Source organism: Mustela putorius, unplaced genomic scaffold (assembly GCF_011764305.1).
Source record: "Mustela putorius furo isolate JIRA1106 unplaced genomic scaffold, ASM1176430v1.1 tig00000585_pilon_pilon_pilon, whole genome shotgun sequence".
In the NCBI taxonomy this organism is placed as follows: domain Eukaryota; kingdom Metazoa; phylum Chordata; class Mammalia; order Carnivora; family Mustelidae; genus Mustela; species Mustela putorius.
The window spans coordinates 4,882,853-4,899,452 of record NW_025421424.1 but is presented as its reverse complement, the minus strand read 5'-3'; the positions used below and the strand labels follow the sequence as shown (position 1 = coordinate 4,899,452).

The 16,600-nt window shown below is 43.3% G+C and overlaps 1 protein-coding gene across 5 annotated transcripts in view; it reads left to right on the top strand.

The window, feature by feature from the left end:
- The window catches only part of CD101 (CD101 molecule), a 36,928-nt gene that overhangs the window by 8,703 nt on the left and 11,625 nt on the right, over positions 1 to 16,600 (top strand). For all 5 annotated transcript variants that reach the window (XR_006607264.1, XR_006607265.1, XR_006607266.1 and 2 more), the window contains exons 2-7: positions 167 to 547; positions 1,867 to 2,283; positions 6,626 to 7,012; positions 10,193 to 10,576; positions 11,281 to 11,685; positions 14,297 to 14,707. Coding sequence is in view for 2 of the 5 variants with exons in the window: in XM_045081861.1 (XP_044937796.1) it covers positions 167 to 547; positions 1,867 to 2,283; positions 6,626 to 7,012; positions 10,193 to 10,576; positions 11,281 to 11,685; positions 14,297 to 14,707 (2,385 nt within the window). In the remaining 3 variants the exon portion in view is untranslated. The remainder of the gene's footprint in view (positions 1 to 166; positions 548 to 1,866; positions 2,284 to 6,625; positions 7,013 to 10,192; positions 10,577 to 11,280; positions 11,686 to 14,296; positions 14,708 to 16,600) is intronic.

Below are 16,600 nucleotides of genomic sequence, written 5' to 3'. Positions count from 1 at the left end.
CTGCTTCTCAACCTGAAGGAGGTGTATGAACATTTGAGTTGATTATAGCTAATAACCTGTGATCTCATTTGCTAGAACTCTAATACAGGGCGCTGCAATAAGGTGGCACACTGGGGACTGGAGCGCTAATCTATTTTTATTCCCCGTTCTTTCTCTTCCTTGCAAGCTAAGCTCAGCCTTGGCCAGAGGGAGGTAACCATCCAGAAAGGACCACTGTTTCGGGTCGCGGGCTACCCTATCAGCATTGGCTGCAATGTCACGGGCCACCAGGGACCTGCTGAGCAGAATTTCCAGTGGTCTGTTTACCTGCCTAAAACCCCGAAACAAGAAATCCAGATCGTGAGCACCAAGGATGCCAGCTTCTCTTATGTGGTGTACGCACAGCGGGTGCGAAGCGGGGAGATCTATGTGGAGAGGGTCCGGGGCAACTCAGTCTTCTTGCACATCTCAGAGCCCCAGCTGAAGGATTCTGGCGAGTATGAGTGTCACACACCGAACACGGATGAAAGATACTATGGCAATTACAGCGCGAAGACTAGGCTAATTGGTAAGCTATGGGCCCGCCTGCGTCCGGCAGCCCCCAGAAGCCAGAGCCCCACCATCACAATGCCTTGTGCTGTGTGACGGGGCTTCGAGTCATGTCCTCGCTTTGGCAAGAGAACCCTGGAAGCCCTCTGGGTATTTTGCAGATGGGTCACACATTGGCATCTCCCCTTCTCTCAAACACTCAGTTTGTCTTTCTGGTCAACTTGGCCCACTGCCAAGATTTAGATAGCATGTGATCTTCCAAAGGCTTGGTCCATAGCTAGCCATGGGGTGATCGTAGCAACAGCATCAAACAAAATTCTGAGAGTTCTTCCCATGTCCTGTCTCTTCTTGGGGGCAGGACGTTAACTTGGTAAGAGAGCTGGAGTTAATAAGGTCAAGTGGTAAGTCATTCAGTTGGAAATGAATATTCCCAAGCTAGTCATCTCAAGCAGATTTACATAGAGAGGTTCATAGTCCTTGCAATTACCATTTTGCCCCTTTGCCTAGAATACCTTGGCACCCCTTTTACAATCTAGCCAACCCACATGTACTGGTGGACCCAGTTTAGCTCTTACCTCTTCTGTGAAATCCGTCCTGTCTCAGGCAATATATTCCCATCTTTGTTTCCTCCTAATGCTCTATTCACATCACTATTATTAGCACTCCTCCAGTGTATGTGGTATTTGGCTGCTTATACAACTCCTTCCTCACCTCGAGCTCCGGCAGAATCATGATCTCAGCCCCTAGCATGGTGGGTAGCACTGGGTAGCTGCTCAGTAAATACTCATTGATCGAATCTAAGTGTTGCTTTCCCATAAGCTTAGGCTGTGTGATTTCCTCTGAGGAAGAACACAGTTAGAGGGTAGTAGGATGGTTATCAAAACTTTGGTAAGGGCTGCATTTGAGCTCTGAACGATTATAAGAGATTATTTCAGAACTTCACGAAGAAGCAGGTTAAGGCATCAGGAAATGAAGCAACTTGCTCCAATTCCTGTAGTCAAATAGGGACAGATTTAGGTCCAGAATCTAGGTCTTCTGGCTCCCAGTGCTCTTCCCTTTTAAATACTCTGTGTCTGAGTAGCTAATTTGGTCACTGCCTAAGCTAAAAACGTAAAGTCAGGGTCAGTACATCACTAAGCCATTAGTTCTGCCAAGTTCCACAGACTGTGAATACAGACGCCGATGTTCCCCTTGGCAATAAGGAAAGCCTGTGGCTAGTGGAAAAGCAACTCCAAGTAGGTGCTTTACGGATGGTGGGTGAGGGCGCCATCTCCTTCCGAGCAGGCTTGTCTGGCAGGATACTGGGCCAGTCAGTTATCATTGTTCCTTTGCTTCCAGTTATTCCAGATACCCTCTCTGCCACCATGAGTTCCCAGACCCTCAGTAAGGAGGAAGGTGAATCATTAGAACTGACCTGCGAAGCAGCCAAAGCCTCAGCTCAGCACACCCACCTCTCTGTCACCTGGTACCTGATGCAGGACAGAGAAAGAAACCAAATCACTGAGATTATTTCCCTCTCCAAAGATTTCCTATTGATTCCTGGGCCCTCGTATACAGAGAGGTTTGCGGCTGGTGACGTCCAGCTCAGCAAGGTTGGGGTCGCCACCTTCAGGCTGTCCATAGGGAGCCTCCAGCCCTCAGATCAAGGCCAGCTGTTCTGTGAGGCCACCGAATGGATAAAGGATCCAGATGAAACCTGGACTTCAATCGCGAGAAAGCGGACAGCTCAAACCGCTCTGAGGATCCAACCCATAGGTAATGATCTTCTCAAGAAACTTGTTAGTATGTTGATAGTGGGTATTGATGGGGTATCTTTTTGGTGTTTTTCTGATCTTCAGTCATGCCTTTAAAAAAAACATTTAGAGGGCACCTGGGTGGCTCAGTGGGTTAAGCCACTGCCTTCCGCTCAGGTCATGATCTCAGGGTCCTGGGATCAAATCCCGCATCGGGCTCTCTGCTCAGCAGGGAGCCTGTTTCCTCCTCTCTCTCTCTCTGCCTGCCTACTTGTGATCTCTCTCTGTCAAATAAATAAATAAAATCTTTAAAAAAAAAAAAAAACATTTAGAAAGTTTAAATACATTTGGGTTTTGGCATCTGGGAAGCATAAGTAAGAAGAGGGACATTTGGCGTTGGGTCTGTCCATAGCAGGTTTTCTATGGGATAAGATCTGTTGAATGGTTAGGTAGGTTCTGCAAGGCATGCCTGAAAATGGTTTTGTTACCACCCTTGCCAAGCCCTGTATAAGCACTTAATCTACATTTCCTACTTTATCTATATTATCTAATTTAGTCCTCGCCCTATGGGGCAAGCGGTTGACTCCCCATTTTTAAAACAAGGAACCTGAGCCTCAGACAGGCAAATTGCTGGTGAGAGGTGGAGCTGGTGCTCGAAGCAGGTGTGTCTCTCGGAAGCCTCCACACCACAGACCCCTGGGCCTCAGAGTAGCTCTAGCAGTTTCCATCGTGGAGTCTTGTCTTAGTCACGGCCAGGACTTCCTTCCATCTGACCCCATTTCCTGTTTGGGATGGTGTTACTTTTCATGATCCACTGGCATTTTCATCAAAGCAAGCGGGAAGGCTCAGCTGTCATTCCTGGTTTCTCTACATGGGCTATGGTCCAACAGGAAGAGGTTGCAAACGCCGTATATATCCAGACTAACAGCAGTTATCCAATGGTGGATCACTCAAGGCTTCTTTCCTTTTTTTTTCCTTTCCTTTTTTCTTTTCTTTTCTTCTCTCTCTTCTCCTCTCCTCTCCTCTTCCCCCTTCCCCTTCCCCCTTCCTTTCCCTTCCTTCCTAGGAGGATAGTTACTCTCTTTCATTAAGAAATTGTCCTGTTGCTCTTTTTTTTTTTTAAGATTTTATTTATTTATTTGACAGACAGATCACAAGTAGGCAGAGAGGCAGGCAGAGAGAGAGGAGGAAGCAGGCTCCCTGCTGAGCAGAGAGCCCGATGCGGGACTCGATCCCAGGACCCTGAGACCATGACCCGAGCCAAAGGCAGAGGCTTAACCCACTGAGCCACCCAGGTGCCCTGTCCTATTGCTCTTAAGGGTCCAAGTTACACTCAGTGAGTTCTGTGAGGACCTATCTCATGTGCTTTTCCTCTTCTTAGAACAGTTTTTTATGTAAAACAGTCTTATTTTTCTTATTTATTTTCACAAAAATTATATGTATTTAAGGTGTGCATGTTTTGATACACATATGCATTTTGAAATGATTACCACGATCAAGCTAATTAACATATCCACCATCTCACCTTGTTATTTTCTGTGTGTAGTGGGCGTGTGCTTGTGCTGTATGGTGAGAACACTTAAGCTATCTATTCTTGGCAAATTTCAAGTATGCAACACAGTATTATTAACTTCAGTCACCATGCTATACAATAGATCTATAGACCTTATCTTGTGTAATGGAAACTCTGTACCCTTTGACCAATATCTACTCCCTACCCCCCAGATCCTGGCAACCACCATTCTATTCTCTGCTTTTATGAGTTCAGCAGTCTCAGACGCCACATATAAGTGAGTCCCTGCAGTATCTGTCTTTCTGTGTCTGGCTTATTTCAGTTAGCCTAATGTCCTCCAGGGTGATCCAGGTTGTTGACAATGGCAGGCTTTCCTTTTCTCTCATGGCTGAATAATATTTCAATGTGTATATATTTGCTATATTATCTTCATTCATCTATTCATCAGTGGACACTTAGGTTGTTTCCATATCTTTGCTATCACGAATAATAAACATGGCAATGCAGATGTCTCTTTGAGATCCTGACTTCATTTCCTTTGGCTATATACCCAGAAGAGGGATGACTGGATTATATGGTAGTTCTATTTTTAGTTTTTGAGGAACCTCCACACCATTTCTTTTTTCTTTTTTTTTTTTTTAAAGATTTTTTCTTTATTTATCTGACAGAGATCACAAGTAGGCAGAGAGGCAGGCAGAGAGAGAGGAGGAAGCAGGTTCCCTGCAGAGCAAAGAGCCCGATGTGGGGCTCGATCCCAGGACCCTGGGATCATGACCTGAGCCGAAGGCAGAGGCTTAACCCACTGAGCCACCCAGGTGCCCCCCTCCACACCATTTCTATAACATTATCTCCCCGAAAACAGAGCATGTCCTCCACACCCATTTCGCCACATCCTCACCAACACGTGTTATTAATTCTCCCAACCCAGGAACACAGGACATCTTTCCATTTACCTGTATCTTTAATTTCTTTCATCAATATTTTACAGTTTTCAGGGCACATGTCTTTCATCTCCTTGGTTAAATTTATTCCTAAGTATTTTCTTCTTTTTGACATTATTGCAAGTGAGATTTAAAAAAAAAAATGAGATAAAATTAGTATAAGACAGTATATAAGTTTCAGGTGTGCAATACTAATCCAATACTTGTATACACTCCATGTGATCACCACCGTAAGTCTAGTTACAATCCATTACCATATAGTTGAGCCCCTTTACCCATTTTGCCCACTCCCCAACCCCCTTCCTCTCTGGGAACCACAAACCTGTTCTCTGTCTCTATAGAGAGTTTATTTTTGTTTTGTTTGTTCATTTGTTTTGGTTTTTAGAGTCCACATATAAGTGAAATCATGTGGTATTTGTCTTCCTCTGTCTTTATTTCACTTAGTATAATATCCTCGTGGTCCATCCGTGTTATTGCAAATAGCAAGATCTCCTTCTTCTTTATGGCTAAATGGTATTCTTTGTGTGTGTGTATATATACCACATTTTCTTTATCCATTCATCCATTGATGGATACTTGGGCTGCTTCCATATCCTGGCTAATATAAATAATGCTGCAATGAATATAGGGGTGCATATATCTTTTTGGTGTTTTTATGTTCTTTGAATAAATATCCAGAAGAGGGACAGCTGGATCATAAGGTAATATTATTTTTAATTTTTTTTTGATATTTTATTTATTTAGGAGAGAGGCAAGGAGAGCGAGCTCATGGACAGGAGAAGAGGGGGAGGGAGAGGGACAAGCAGACTCAGTGCTGAGCACAGAGCCTGAGATCAGACCTGAGTCAAAACCAAGAGTTGGCCATTAACCTACTGAGCCACTCAGGCCCCCTATTTTTAATTTTCTGAGAAATCTCTCTACTCTTTTCAAATTGGCTGCACCAATTTACATTCTTATCGGCAATATAAAAGTGTTCCCTTATTGCCACATCCTCTCCAATACTTGGTATTTCTTGTCTTTTTTGAGAATAGCCATTCTGACAGGTGTGAGATGATGTCTCATTATGGTTTTGATCTGCATTTCCCTGACAATGAGTGATGTTGAGTATCTTTTCATTGTGTTTATTGGCCATCTGCAGAAATGGTTTTCTCAATGTCTTTTTCCAATAATGTGTCTACTAGTGCATAGAAATGCAACTGATTTTTTTTTTGTATATTGATTTTGTATATTGCAACTTTACTGAAATCATTAGTTTTGACCGTTTTTTGGTGGAGGCTTTTGGGATTTCTATATATAAGATCACATCATCTGCAAACAGATGATTTTTCTTCATTTTTTGGACTTGAATGTTCTTTATTTATTTTTTCCTGACGAACTGCTCTGGCTAGGGCTTCCTGTACTATGTCTGATAGAACTAGTGAGAGTGGACGTCCATGTCTTTTTCTGATCTTAGAGGAAAGACTTTCAGCTTTTCATCATTAGTCTTAAGTTAGCTGTGGATTTGTCATACGTCACGTCACATGGCTTTAACTTAGGAAAATTCCACTGGATAGTCTTAGCCCCCCCAAAAAGAGAGCAAAGCAGTCACAGTTTATAGCAGTTCAACATATTATATTTTATATTTTTTATTCAAAAAATATACCCTACTTTTTATACTTCTATGCATACATCTTGCTTAATAGGATTGCAATCAGAAAAGCTATGTGCGCTGGTCTTCCTGAAAGACTGAAGGAATAGGCAAGGACATTTTTGATTCTAGGCATTGCTTTGGCTGACTTCCTCTTCAGAGCTTGACTCCCACATGAAATGCAATCCCCACACTACCCTTACAGGGGGTATTATCTCTCTGTGGTCCTGAAAGGACAGATGCCGAGGCTTCTCTAAACACCTGTGTTGCTTTTGTTTCCTAGTGAGAGATTTTCACATCAACATTTCAGCTGAGAGCGCATGGACTGCAGGGAATTCCTTAGAACTGGTCTGCCTGGTTGTAGGTGGTGGCCGGGACCCATGGCTTCAGGGCATTTGGTTCTTCAACGGTAATGAGATGGCCCGCATGGACGCTGGGGGTGTTCTGGACCTGAAGGGAGACTACAGAGAGAGAGCAAGTCAAGGACAGCTCCAGGTTTCAAAGTTAAGCCCCAAAGCTTTCTATCTCAAGATCTTCTCTGTGGGACCCGAGGACGAAGGCACCTACAGCTGCGCTGTGGCAGAGGTGGCAAGAGCTCCGATGGGCTCCTGGCAGGTGCTTCAGAGCAAGCAGTCCCCAGACAGCCACGTGCATCTGAGGAAGCCAGCAGGTATGTGAAGTCAGAGCCCGACATGCCCGGACTGCTCTCTGCTTCCGCCCTTTGTGAAGCCAGGCTGCCTCCCTGGACACAGCAGACACACCCCTGGAGAGTCCAGTGTCAGTCCCATCACTCTGAGGTGGAGTTAAGAGAAGCCACCAAGGGGCGCCTGGGTGGCTCAGTAGGTTAAAGCCTCTGCCTTCAGCTCAGGTCATGATCCCAGTGTCCTGGCATCTAGCCCTGCATCGAGCTCTCTGCTCAGCAGGGAGCCTGCTTCCCCCCTCTCTGTCTCTGCCTGCCTCTTTGCCCACTTGTGATCTCTGTCTGTCGAATAAATAAATAAAATCTTAAAAAAAATTTTTTTTTAAAAAGAGAAGACACCAAACTGGCTGAAGACCTAGGTCTTATTCCAGGACCGTTAAACAGGCTGTGACCACAGATCCAAGGCTTAACTTCTTTAAATCTCAGCTTCCTTAAATATAAAATAATTACATACATTTAGATTGCCCTGAAGTCCCCTCTTGCTGTCTTAGATTCTTTGATTCTATTTGCCATCAGTCCTCATTTATGTACGTTGGGTTTTTCTCCACGCGGAAAGCACCAGCGTTAATGAAACCCCCGTCTTCTCTTTGTTGTCTGTGTGATGCAAGTATGGTGAGGGGAAAGAATGACACTTGGCCTCCTTCCTGTGGATGAAACACCTGCATTGTGCCCCCCCCCGCCCCACAAACATCTTTCAGATGTCTTTTGTTCATCCTCTGTTCGCTTAAACCTGATACAGGGAATGAGAGTACATGTTAATTCTGCATCAAAGCCTGACTCAGAATAAGAAATGAAGAGGTAAATGATAGCAGGCAGACTCAATTCCCTGCATTTTGCTATAATGCGAGGTGCCTGTCCAAACAGGTCCACGTAGCTACCATAGGCATGGACATGGAAGGCCACTCAGCTCTTGTTTCATGTTTATGAAGATTGGACAACCTTAAACGTGGTGAACGCTCTTTGTTTATTGTGTGCAGAGAAAACAGACAAATCTACAACATATGTTAGGATGCTCTGGACTGGGTGTTATACTCAAAGCCTAGAAGCATCCACTGCCCAAGAGCACAAAACAAAACCTAGCTAAAAATAAAGATACTCTCGTTTTCACTTGCTCATTGGTGGCATCTCCAAAGATAGATCAATTTCCCTTTCATGCTCTTCTCTGTTGCCCCGTTTGCGAGCAACGAAGAAGCACAAGCCTTGGCCTAGGATGGCACGCCAGGAAGTGTGTTGGTGTTAGTTTTCACACTAAACATTTGGTCTGACTTTCTAGGATTCAGGAAGAACTGTGTGGGTGGGTTTACATATTTACATGAAGCGTAATCTCGGCTTCATTCATCTCAGTCTCTGCTGAAACAGATCTGTAAAACTTTCTTAAATTTGGCATATGGGAATCTGTGCCAGAGGGACCTGAAGGTGTGCTTTGTGGTCCTCAGATCACAAGCCTGTCCGTAGGATGGTCTTCCAAAGCGAAATATAGTTCTTTGTGTAGGCTGGAGTCCAAACTGGGCCTGGTATGTGGAAACAGAAAAAGTTATTAGCAAATTTATTAAGGATTTTGTTGAGCATTCAGTTTTGAAAGTCAAACCAAAGTCTGAGCAGTTTTATCGTGAAACTCATATTTTATGAATATTTTAAACAGAAGGGGGTACTCACTACCACTGTGAATGTGTAACTTACATGTACTTGATAAGATTATTACTTCTTACCAAGAGGCAGTAATGACTGTAAAGAACTAAGGAGACCTCATTTTTTTTCTTTAAAAAAAAAATTGATGTTAGTTGAAACTAACCATAATGGTTACATTCAAGTCGTGAGATTATGAGTAATAATTTCCTCTTTATTTTCTAAACTTCAGTTTGAGTCTATTTTTAACTTGAAAAGAACTTTAAGTATAATCCTGCCTTCACTACCCAAAATCTGGAAGTAGGTTTGCATATATAGATACAGATACAGATAAAGATATAGATATAGAATATTAAATATTATCTAACTAATAATTATTAAATAATGATCATTTATTTAATTGTATTATTAGATAATTAAAATATTAAATACATGTATTGGATGTACTTGTGGACATCAGGCTTCATTCTGCCTTTGTACCTCATCTACGTATATACATAGAGCTGGAGAAGACCCAGCTCCTTCCCCAACAGGGAAAAACAATTTGCAAATTCATTTAGATCCTATTGAGATTTCTCATCCCAATTCTATTTTCTTGGCCTTAAACCTGAGATGCATGAGCTACTGAGGTCTCTTTGCTTTGCCCACAAAGCACCCAGGACAAAGCCTTGCACGGGAAGTGTCTGTTGAATGAGTGTTTGCATTTCTATACATTCTGAGTTTCCCATCTGGGAGCCATTTGTATTTTGTAATTTAACATTATAGTTCAGATAAAAGAAGGATCTCCCTTCAACCAATAGTGTATGTATGAGAATATGTGATTTGAAGAAGGGAAATGTATCTATCTGTGTATTTTCCCCCCAAGTAATTGTTTTTTCTTTTCTAGTAATTGTTTTTAATGGCAGTATTTTGTTTGTTGTTGTTGTCTAAATAAACTCTACAACCAGGGTGGAACTCGAACTCATGAACCTGGAATCAAAAGTCCCATGCTTTATGGACTGAGCCAGCCAGGTACCCCTAATGGTAGTTTTTGAAAAGAAATCTAATTACCAATACTCCTTTCCTGTTCACAACACATACTAATTAGGGGAAAAATAAGTAGGGAGAGCAATGTCATTTTGATCTATGAAATATAAAATTCTAAAAGACTAAAAATTTAAATAAACACAGCTTTGTTACTTTTAGGCTCATACACCCACCCTAATTAATCTAACAAAATATTACCAGATGTTTTCCCAACTAGATGTTCTTAATGAAGGGCTGATTTAACAAAGCACTAAAAATAAAGGCAAGTTATAAATTGTTTAAGTGTAAATAAGTGCTCCTGATATTCTTTCTGCTGTCTTATTGCCACTAGTTAAGTGGTTAGCAAATCTCTTTTCTGGGGGTGGTAAGAACAGTCAACAGCCTGATCTGATTTGTCACAAACCAGTCAAGGCCTAATTAAAGAGATTTCACCGTGTTTTAGTAAAATTTTCATTTACTTGAAATACTTCTTTTTCCTCTCAAATCTGTAACCCATAGGAAGAAATGTGGTCTTATCCACCAAGAACAAGGAGGAAGCCATGTGGGAAGGAGAGACATTAACGCTTCTTTGCAAGGCAGATGGGGCTGTGAGTCTCCTGTCCGTGGAATGGTGGCACCTCCCACAAGGCCAGGCACAGCCGGAGTTGGTGGCCAGTATGCAACAAGATGGTGCCGTGCAGCTGGGGGCCTCCTACAAGCAACTCAACAACCGGGGCCCCATGAGGCTGGAGAAAATGGACTGGGCCACCTTCCAGCTGGAGATCAGCCCCACCAGCATCACAGACAGCGGTGTGTATGAGTGCCGAGTGTCTGAGGGCACCCAGAGCCACTCCAGAGGTCAGAGCTGGACTCAGAAGTTGGCAGTCACTGTCAAGTCTCTGGGTAAGTGTCGAAGAAATCCTGTTCTAAACTTAAATATATCAGCAGTACCTTCTTGACGGTGGGATGCAGTGGAATTTGTGCGTCGTCCCAAAACCCCTCCTTGTGGCACGTGCACCCCAGGACACAAAGCATAGTCTCTGGCTGCCATGTCTGTCCACCAGTCTCTAAAGTTTACTCCTCTTTATAAGGATCATGTGTAGGGTGCCACTTGTTGGTTGTTGGTCAGAGCTAAACAAAAAAGCCTATGAGCTAGAGTGGACGTATAGAGGACCTGTGCCTGTGGACATGAGTTTTGTATATCCAGGCTTCTATAGCTGCAGCTCTGGGCTTGCAGAATCTCTTCAAGCCTGTGCGCCAGAGAGACGCTGAGCCCACGAGTGGAAATCAGGGGAGGCCCACCATTCAGGGGTAGGGCTGGGGAGGGGAGAGCACTCCACCTACTCAGTAGCAGCTGTCTAAGCGGCAGGCTGGAGAAACCCTGCCGGTTTGTTGTTACCGCTAGGAACGCTCTCAGAATAGGATCAACTTTGGAAAACTGAAACCAGAATTCAGGACAGACTGTACCATGAGTCAACTTTTAGCCCCAAATATTTGGAGCTCCCCATGTATGAATGCATGGTTCCATATGAAGAGGCGGTAGGTAGGAGAACTTTGATTTGATAAACATATTGGCATTGGTGTTTCCCGTGTGTTTCTGCCCACAGAGTCAAGTTTACGGGTTAAGCTGATGAGCCGTCAGCCCAAAGTAGAATTAGGCAAGACCTTTGGCTTGTCCTGCGTAGTGGAGGCTGACTACGCCAACCTCAAGGTGCCACTCACTGTGACGTGGCTGTTCCAACCATCGAGATCTCAAGTCTTTCATCTACTTGTTCGAGTCACCCATAATGGCACTATTGAGTGGGGGGAAGAACTAGCTCAGTTCCAAAAGAAGACAAATGTTCTCCAGTCCTCGTTTCATTCTCAACTCCTAATCCATGATGCCACTGAGGAAGAAGCAGGAGTCTATCAGTGTAAAGTCGAAGTTTATGTCAGAAATTCCCTATGCACAAGCAGCCCCGCAAGAGCTTCTGCCATCTCTCACTCACTGATGATAGCCATCGCTCTACCAGGTAAACACCACTGGAAATTAATCCTTGCTTTAAAATCAAACAAGCACCTTTCTCTTATTTGGGGCAAGTTATAGAATTAAAACATAAAATACCTTCCTCCCCCATGTTTTGACTGTGTAAGTTAGCACTGAATAAAACTGATATCCAGGCTAACATGAAGTTAGTACACATGGGACAGCCATACTTGTTGTTAAAGCATTGACATACCTCCACACAGACTACTAGTTACTGTTGCTCCAGGCACCATCCCCCTCTTTCCATAAGTCCCCACTACCCAGCAAGTGAAAGGTATCATGTGGCACAACAGGGGGCTTCTTGGACCAGCTCTGGTCGGGAGGGAGGCATTCTTTGGATTGGTCACTGCCTGTGCCTTACTGATCATTAAATGTTTGCAAAGTCTCCCCTACTGGTAAGGGTAATGTCAATTCCATTAGAATACATTTATCCTCTTGATTTAACATGTTAATGTAAAGAGAGAATATCTGATTATAGTCAAATAGAATTTACCTCATCAGCTGGCGAAACAGCAGAGGTAAAAAAAGTAAGACACAACCTTGGGCAAAGTCATGCTGGGTTAACGTATCTTCTTTTATGACTTCTGTTCTCTAAAGACATTGTGTTCAAGAGACTTTGAAGTCATTGCCACTTGACAGGCACCAGTGAGTGGCTTAGCGTTGAGCAAGTCACTCAGTCTGTCCTAGTCTAGGTACTTCATCCCTAAATTGCTGCTGTGCACTGTAAAGGTGGTGATATATGTAATGTGCCCAGGACAGTGCCTGACGTACCAAGAGGATGGTCAGACATGGTGGCAGCCATTATTCTCTCTGCTGCTGAGCGACATTTAATAATCTCCTTGTTGATTAACTCATGCCTTAATTGCTTTGTCCTTCCTGTGGTATTTAAAATCATCAACCCAATCCCTTCTTCTTGAAACTTTCTTTTTCCTTGGCCTCATGACATAAGATTTTCTTGGTTTCTTTCCTAACACTCTGTTTCTTCTCATTCTCTTTTGCAGAGTTCTCCTCCTTCACAGATCCATTCCTTTGTGTTTCAGCTTTAGCTTGTTTTCTTCTCAGTCTATACAGTTTCCTGAAGTGGGCTTATTCCTTCCCCTGGTTCAACCTATATAATGACGACTCTCAAATCCATTATCCTGAAAGTCTCCTCTTGATCCCCAGACTCGTTATGCAGTTAGCTCTGAGGCATATCTACACTTAGTAAGTCCAAACATAAATGCACTATTTTTATTCTTCCAAAGCTACTCCTCCTACACTGCTCTCCATGTATATACAGTCCACCACCAGTGGCCCAGGTGAGAAACCACAACGCCTCCTTATCCACCTTATCCAAACTCCCATAGCACAGCTTGCAAGATCCTTTATAACCTGGCACATTTATGTCTTTACATTATGATTTTCCAGCATCATCTTCTACTTTCCATCTTGAATTTGAGCTCCAGCCCCACTAAACTACTTGCAGGCTTTCAAATACTCTATGTTCTCCCTCACTTTTAGTCTTTGTTCAAGTCATGGGTTTTGTGTGAACTCGTTAACCTTTTCTCCACCAGAAAAATTCCTATTAACTCTTAAGACTTAGTCTGGAGATCTCTGCTCCAGGAAGCCTCTCCCCACTGCCATATTTGAGTTAGATAGTCCTGTCCTGGGCTCTGACAGCCATTTCTGCATACCTGTGTCACATTTGGCTGACACAGTGTTGTGATCTGTAAACTTCTGTGCCTGCACTAGTTTCTCCCTAGACTGTGAACCCGCTAATGGAGGTATCCACAGAGCTTGGAATGGTCTGGCACATAACCCAGTGTGTGCTTAATACGTATTTGTTGAAGGAAGAGGAAAGAGACCTCCTGGCAACTTCAAGAAGCCATTACAAAAGTAGAATTAGCGATAACAGCAAGAAGTTAGAATAAGGTTTGGAAAGCAGGTTGTAGCAATCTTCTTTCTGATAGAGCAGAAAAGCTGCTAGAGTAAAAGGATAGCTGACTCCATATCTGTATGAGATTCCCATTAACTGGCTTCAAAGAGACATACAATTTTAATAGCCCACCTACAACTACCTCTTGTTTACCCATGTTTGAAGGCAAAAACAAGCAAGAACATGTCAGCAAATTGTAAATCCAGGAGTATTCTGGAGAGTGAGTACACAAACAAAGCATTAATAGGGCCACTTTTTCTCACTGATTTATAAAATGCGACAGAAGAGAAAATGTCTAGGCTTTGTTAGTGAGGCATTACCATGTGGAAGAGATTGGTTTTCCGTATGACACCCCATCCTGCCCCATGTTCCCTATCCTACTCTGCCAGCTAAGGGTAGAACCAGGACCAGTGACTGGAAGGTACAGAGTGGTAAAATCCAAGTTGACATCAGAAAGAATTCTCTAGTGGCAGTGATGTCCAAAGATGGAACGAGCTGCTTTATCCATTGGTGAGCTATCCAGAGGCTTTGTGGGCAGTTAGTGGGACTGTGTAGGAGGGAATGCCTATATCCAATGAATGTAGGATGCCTTGCCTTAGTTGACCTCTAATGTCCCTTCTACCTTAAAATTCTATTTTCTAGTGAAGTAACAAAAGTTACTGTCACCATTCTTTTAATTTAGAGAGCAAGCTGCAAGTGAACTCAAGCAGTCAAGTCCGAGAGATCCTCATCAACTCCAACACCAACATAGAATGTAGCATCTTGTCCCAGTCCACTGGAGACCTTCAGTTAGCCGTCATTTGGTACTTCTTTCCCAGTTCCACTAACGCAATCTGGCTGAGGATCCTGCAAATGGACCAAACCAATGTTGTAAAATATGGGGATGAATTTCACACCCCAAGGAGAAAACAAAAATTCTACCCCGAGAAAGTTTCCCAAGACTTGTTTCAGCTACACATTTTGAATGTGGAAGACAGCGATCAGGGCAAGTACCACTGCACTGTGGAGGAATGGCTCTTGTCTACAAATGGCACTTGGCACAAACTTGGAGAAAAGAAGTCGGGTCTGACAGAATTGAAACTCAGGCCCACAGGTAAACCTTGCAAGTGTATTCTTACATGTCTTTCTATAGGATTTCCATCTTTTCTTGGGCATCTTTTCTCTAGAGTGGTTATGTGAAGGTAGAACTATGACCCAGGGTCATAGGAAGAGTGTCTGCCTACACAATGAATGCAGGACCTGGTAGCCCAGCAGAGAAAGCAGGTATCACTTAAGGTGAATCAGTCCGTGGCTTCAAGGTGCTTGGATGGGGACTTTGGTGCTTATCAGCCTGGCAGCCTGGTCTCTGGAGCTACCTAGCGTGTCGTATCTCTAGATCTCTGTAATAACAAGCTGTGTCATTCCAGTGGGGCTCTACTGTAATTTGGCAAAGAAAGAGTAATACGAAGCATATTTCTCCCACTGTGAACAGAAACTGTACAACTCTATAGGGATGTGTGGAGAAATTGCTTTTCAACATTTGGCTGCCTAAACATAAGGCGAATAAGAGTAGTTAACTGTTGGAATGGCTTACTGAGGGAGTCTCCTCTTCCTCAGGAGATCTTTAAAGATGTAATAGAAGTTCCATCCATTTGCATTGGTCTAGGAGTGCTGTGGTTGAAATGTGGGCAGGGTTCATTAGATCACTCGGTGTTAGTTAGGTCACCTCCAATGTTTATTAAAATTAAATGAATGTCACAGCGAAGGTTTGGGAACTGGCTGAGATCCAAGAGCACAATGCAAATAAGTGGTGCTTAAAATTTTATTTGCAACGTAACATCCAAAAATAAGATTATAATGAACGTTTAGAGATACCAAGAGGAATAAGGCACAGCTCTTGCCTTAAGGAGCTTACTCTCTTTTGGGGGCAGCAGAGCAAGACAATAGCTTAGCGTTGGGATCTCTTCCTGCTGCTCTGCTTCCTCTTCTCCATGTTCTTCAGGCGCTTCTTCTCCCTGCTAAATGTGGGTGTTCCTCAGGGACAGATCCTGGGCCCCTTTGTCTTCTTATTCTCTGCTTGCTTCAGAACTTCTTCAATTCTTCCTTGGTTTCAACTACCACCTTCGATGAAATTGCTCTCAGTCTTGATGTTTAGCTCCAAATCTTTCTACCCAACTGGCTATTGTACATTTCTACTTGGATGCCCTTGAGACCCTTACACTCAGCAGGTCCCAAATTGCATTATCATCCTTGCCATCCCACGAGACCCGTGCATACTTTAACACTCTCCATCTGTGTGGCTGGCAGCCCTTTCTCCCATTTGCCCAAGCCAGATCTTGACAGTGTATGCGCACCCTTTTTAAGGAGGCAGCCACTCCTTAGCTCAAGCTAGCAAACACTTCCCATCCAGAAATGTGGGCTCAGTATTGTCTGATCTTTTAGTATATCAAGAAATACCTAAAATCTTTCTTGTGTGACATCGCTCGATTGGAGAATGTACGCAACGAATCCGAGTTCTTTTCAAATTCTGAGGGTGTCAAACAAAACGTATCTGTGGGTGGGCGTGGCCAACCGTGCACCCTGGTGTGGGGTGTGAGTTAAGGAAGAGGCCCCAGGGAAAGATACTGCGAAGGAGTGGTCAGAATTGTAGGAGAGACATTTTCTCTGAAATCAAAAGAGGAGAGGACTTAAGAAGAAAATGGACTTCAGGGATAAAACACACAGAGAGGACAACAAGACAAAGTGTCTTGAGCTAAGAAATTGGGCCCATACTGAGCATCTTAGCCAGAGCATGACTGGAAGACTGATTGTAGTCCAGTAGGGAGGAATTAGAGATGAGGAAGCAGAGACACTATCATATAAACTAATCTATTGCCATGAAGGGAAGGAGAGAGTCAAGGTGGTAACAATAACAGCAACAGATACAGGATCAGATAAAGTTATTCTTTTATTTATTTTATTTTTTAAAAGATATTTATGTATGTATTTATTTATTTGAAAGAGAGAG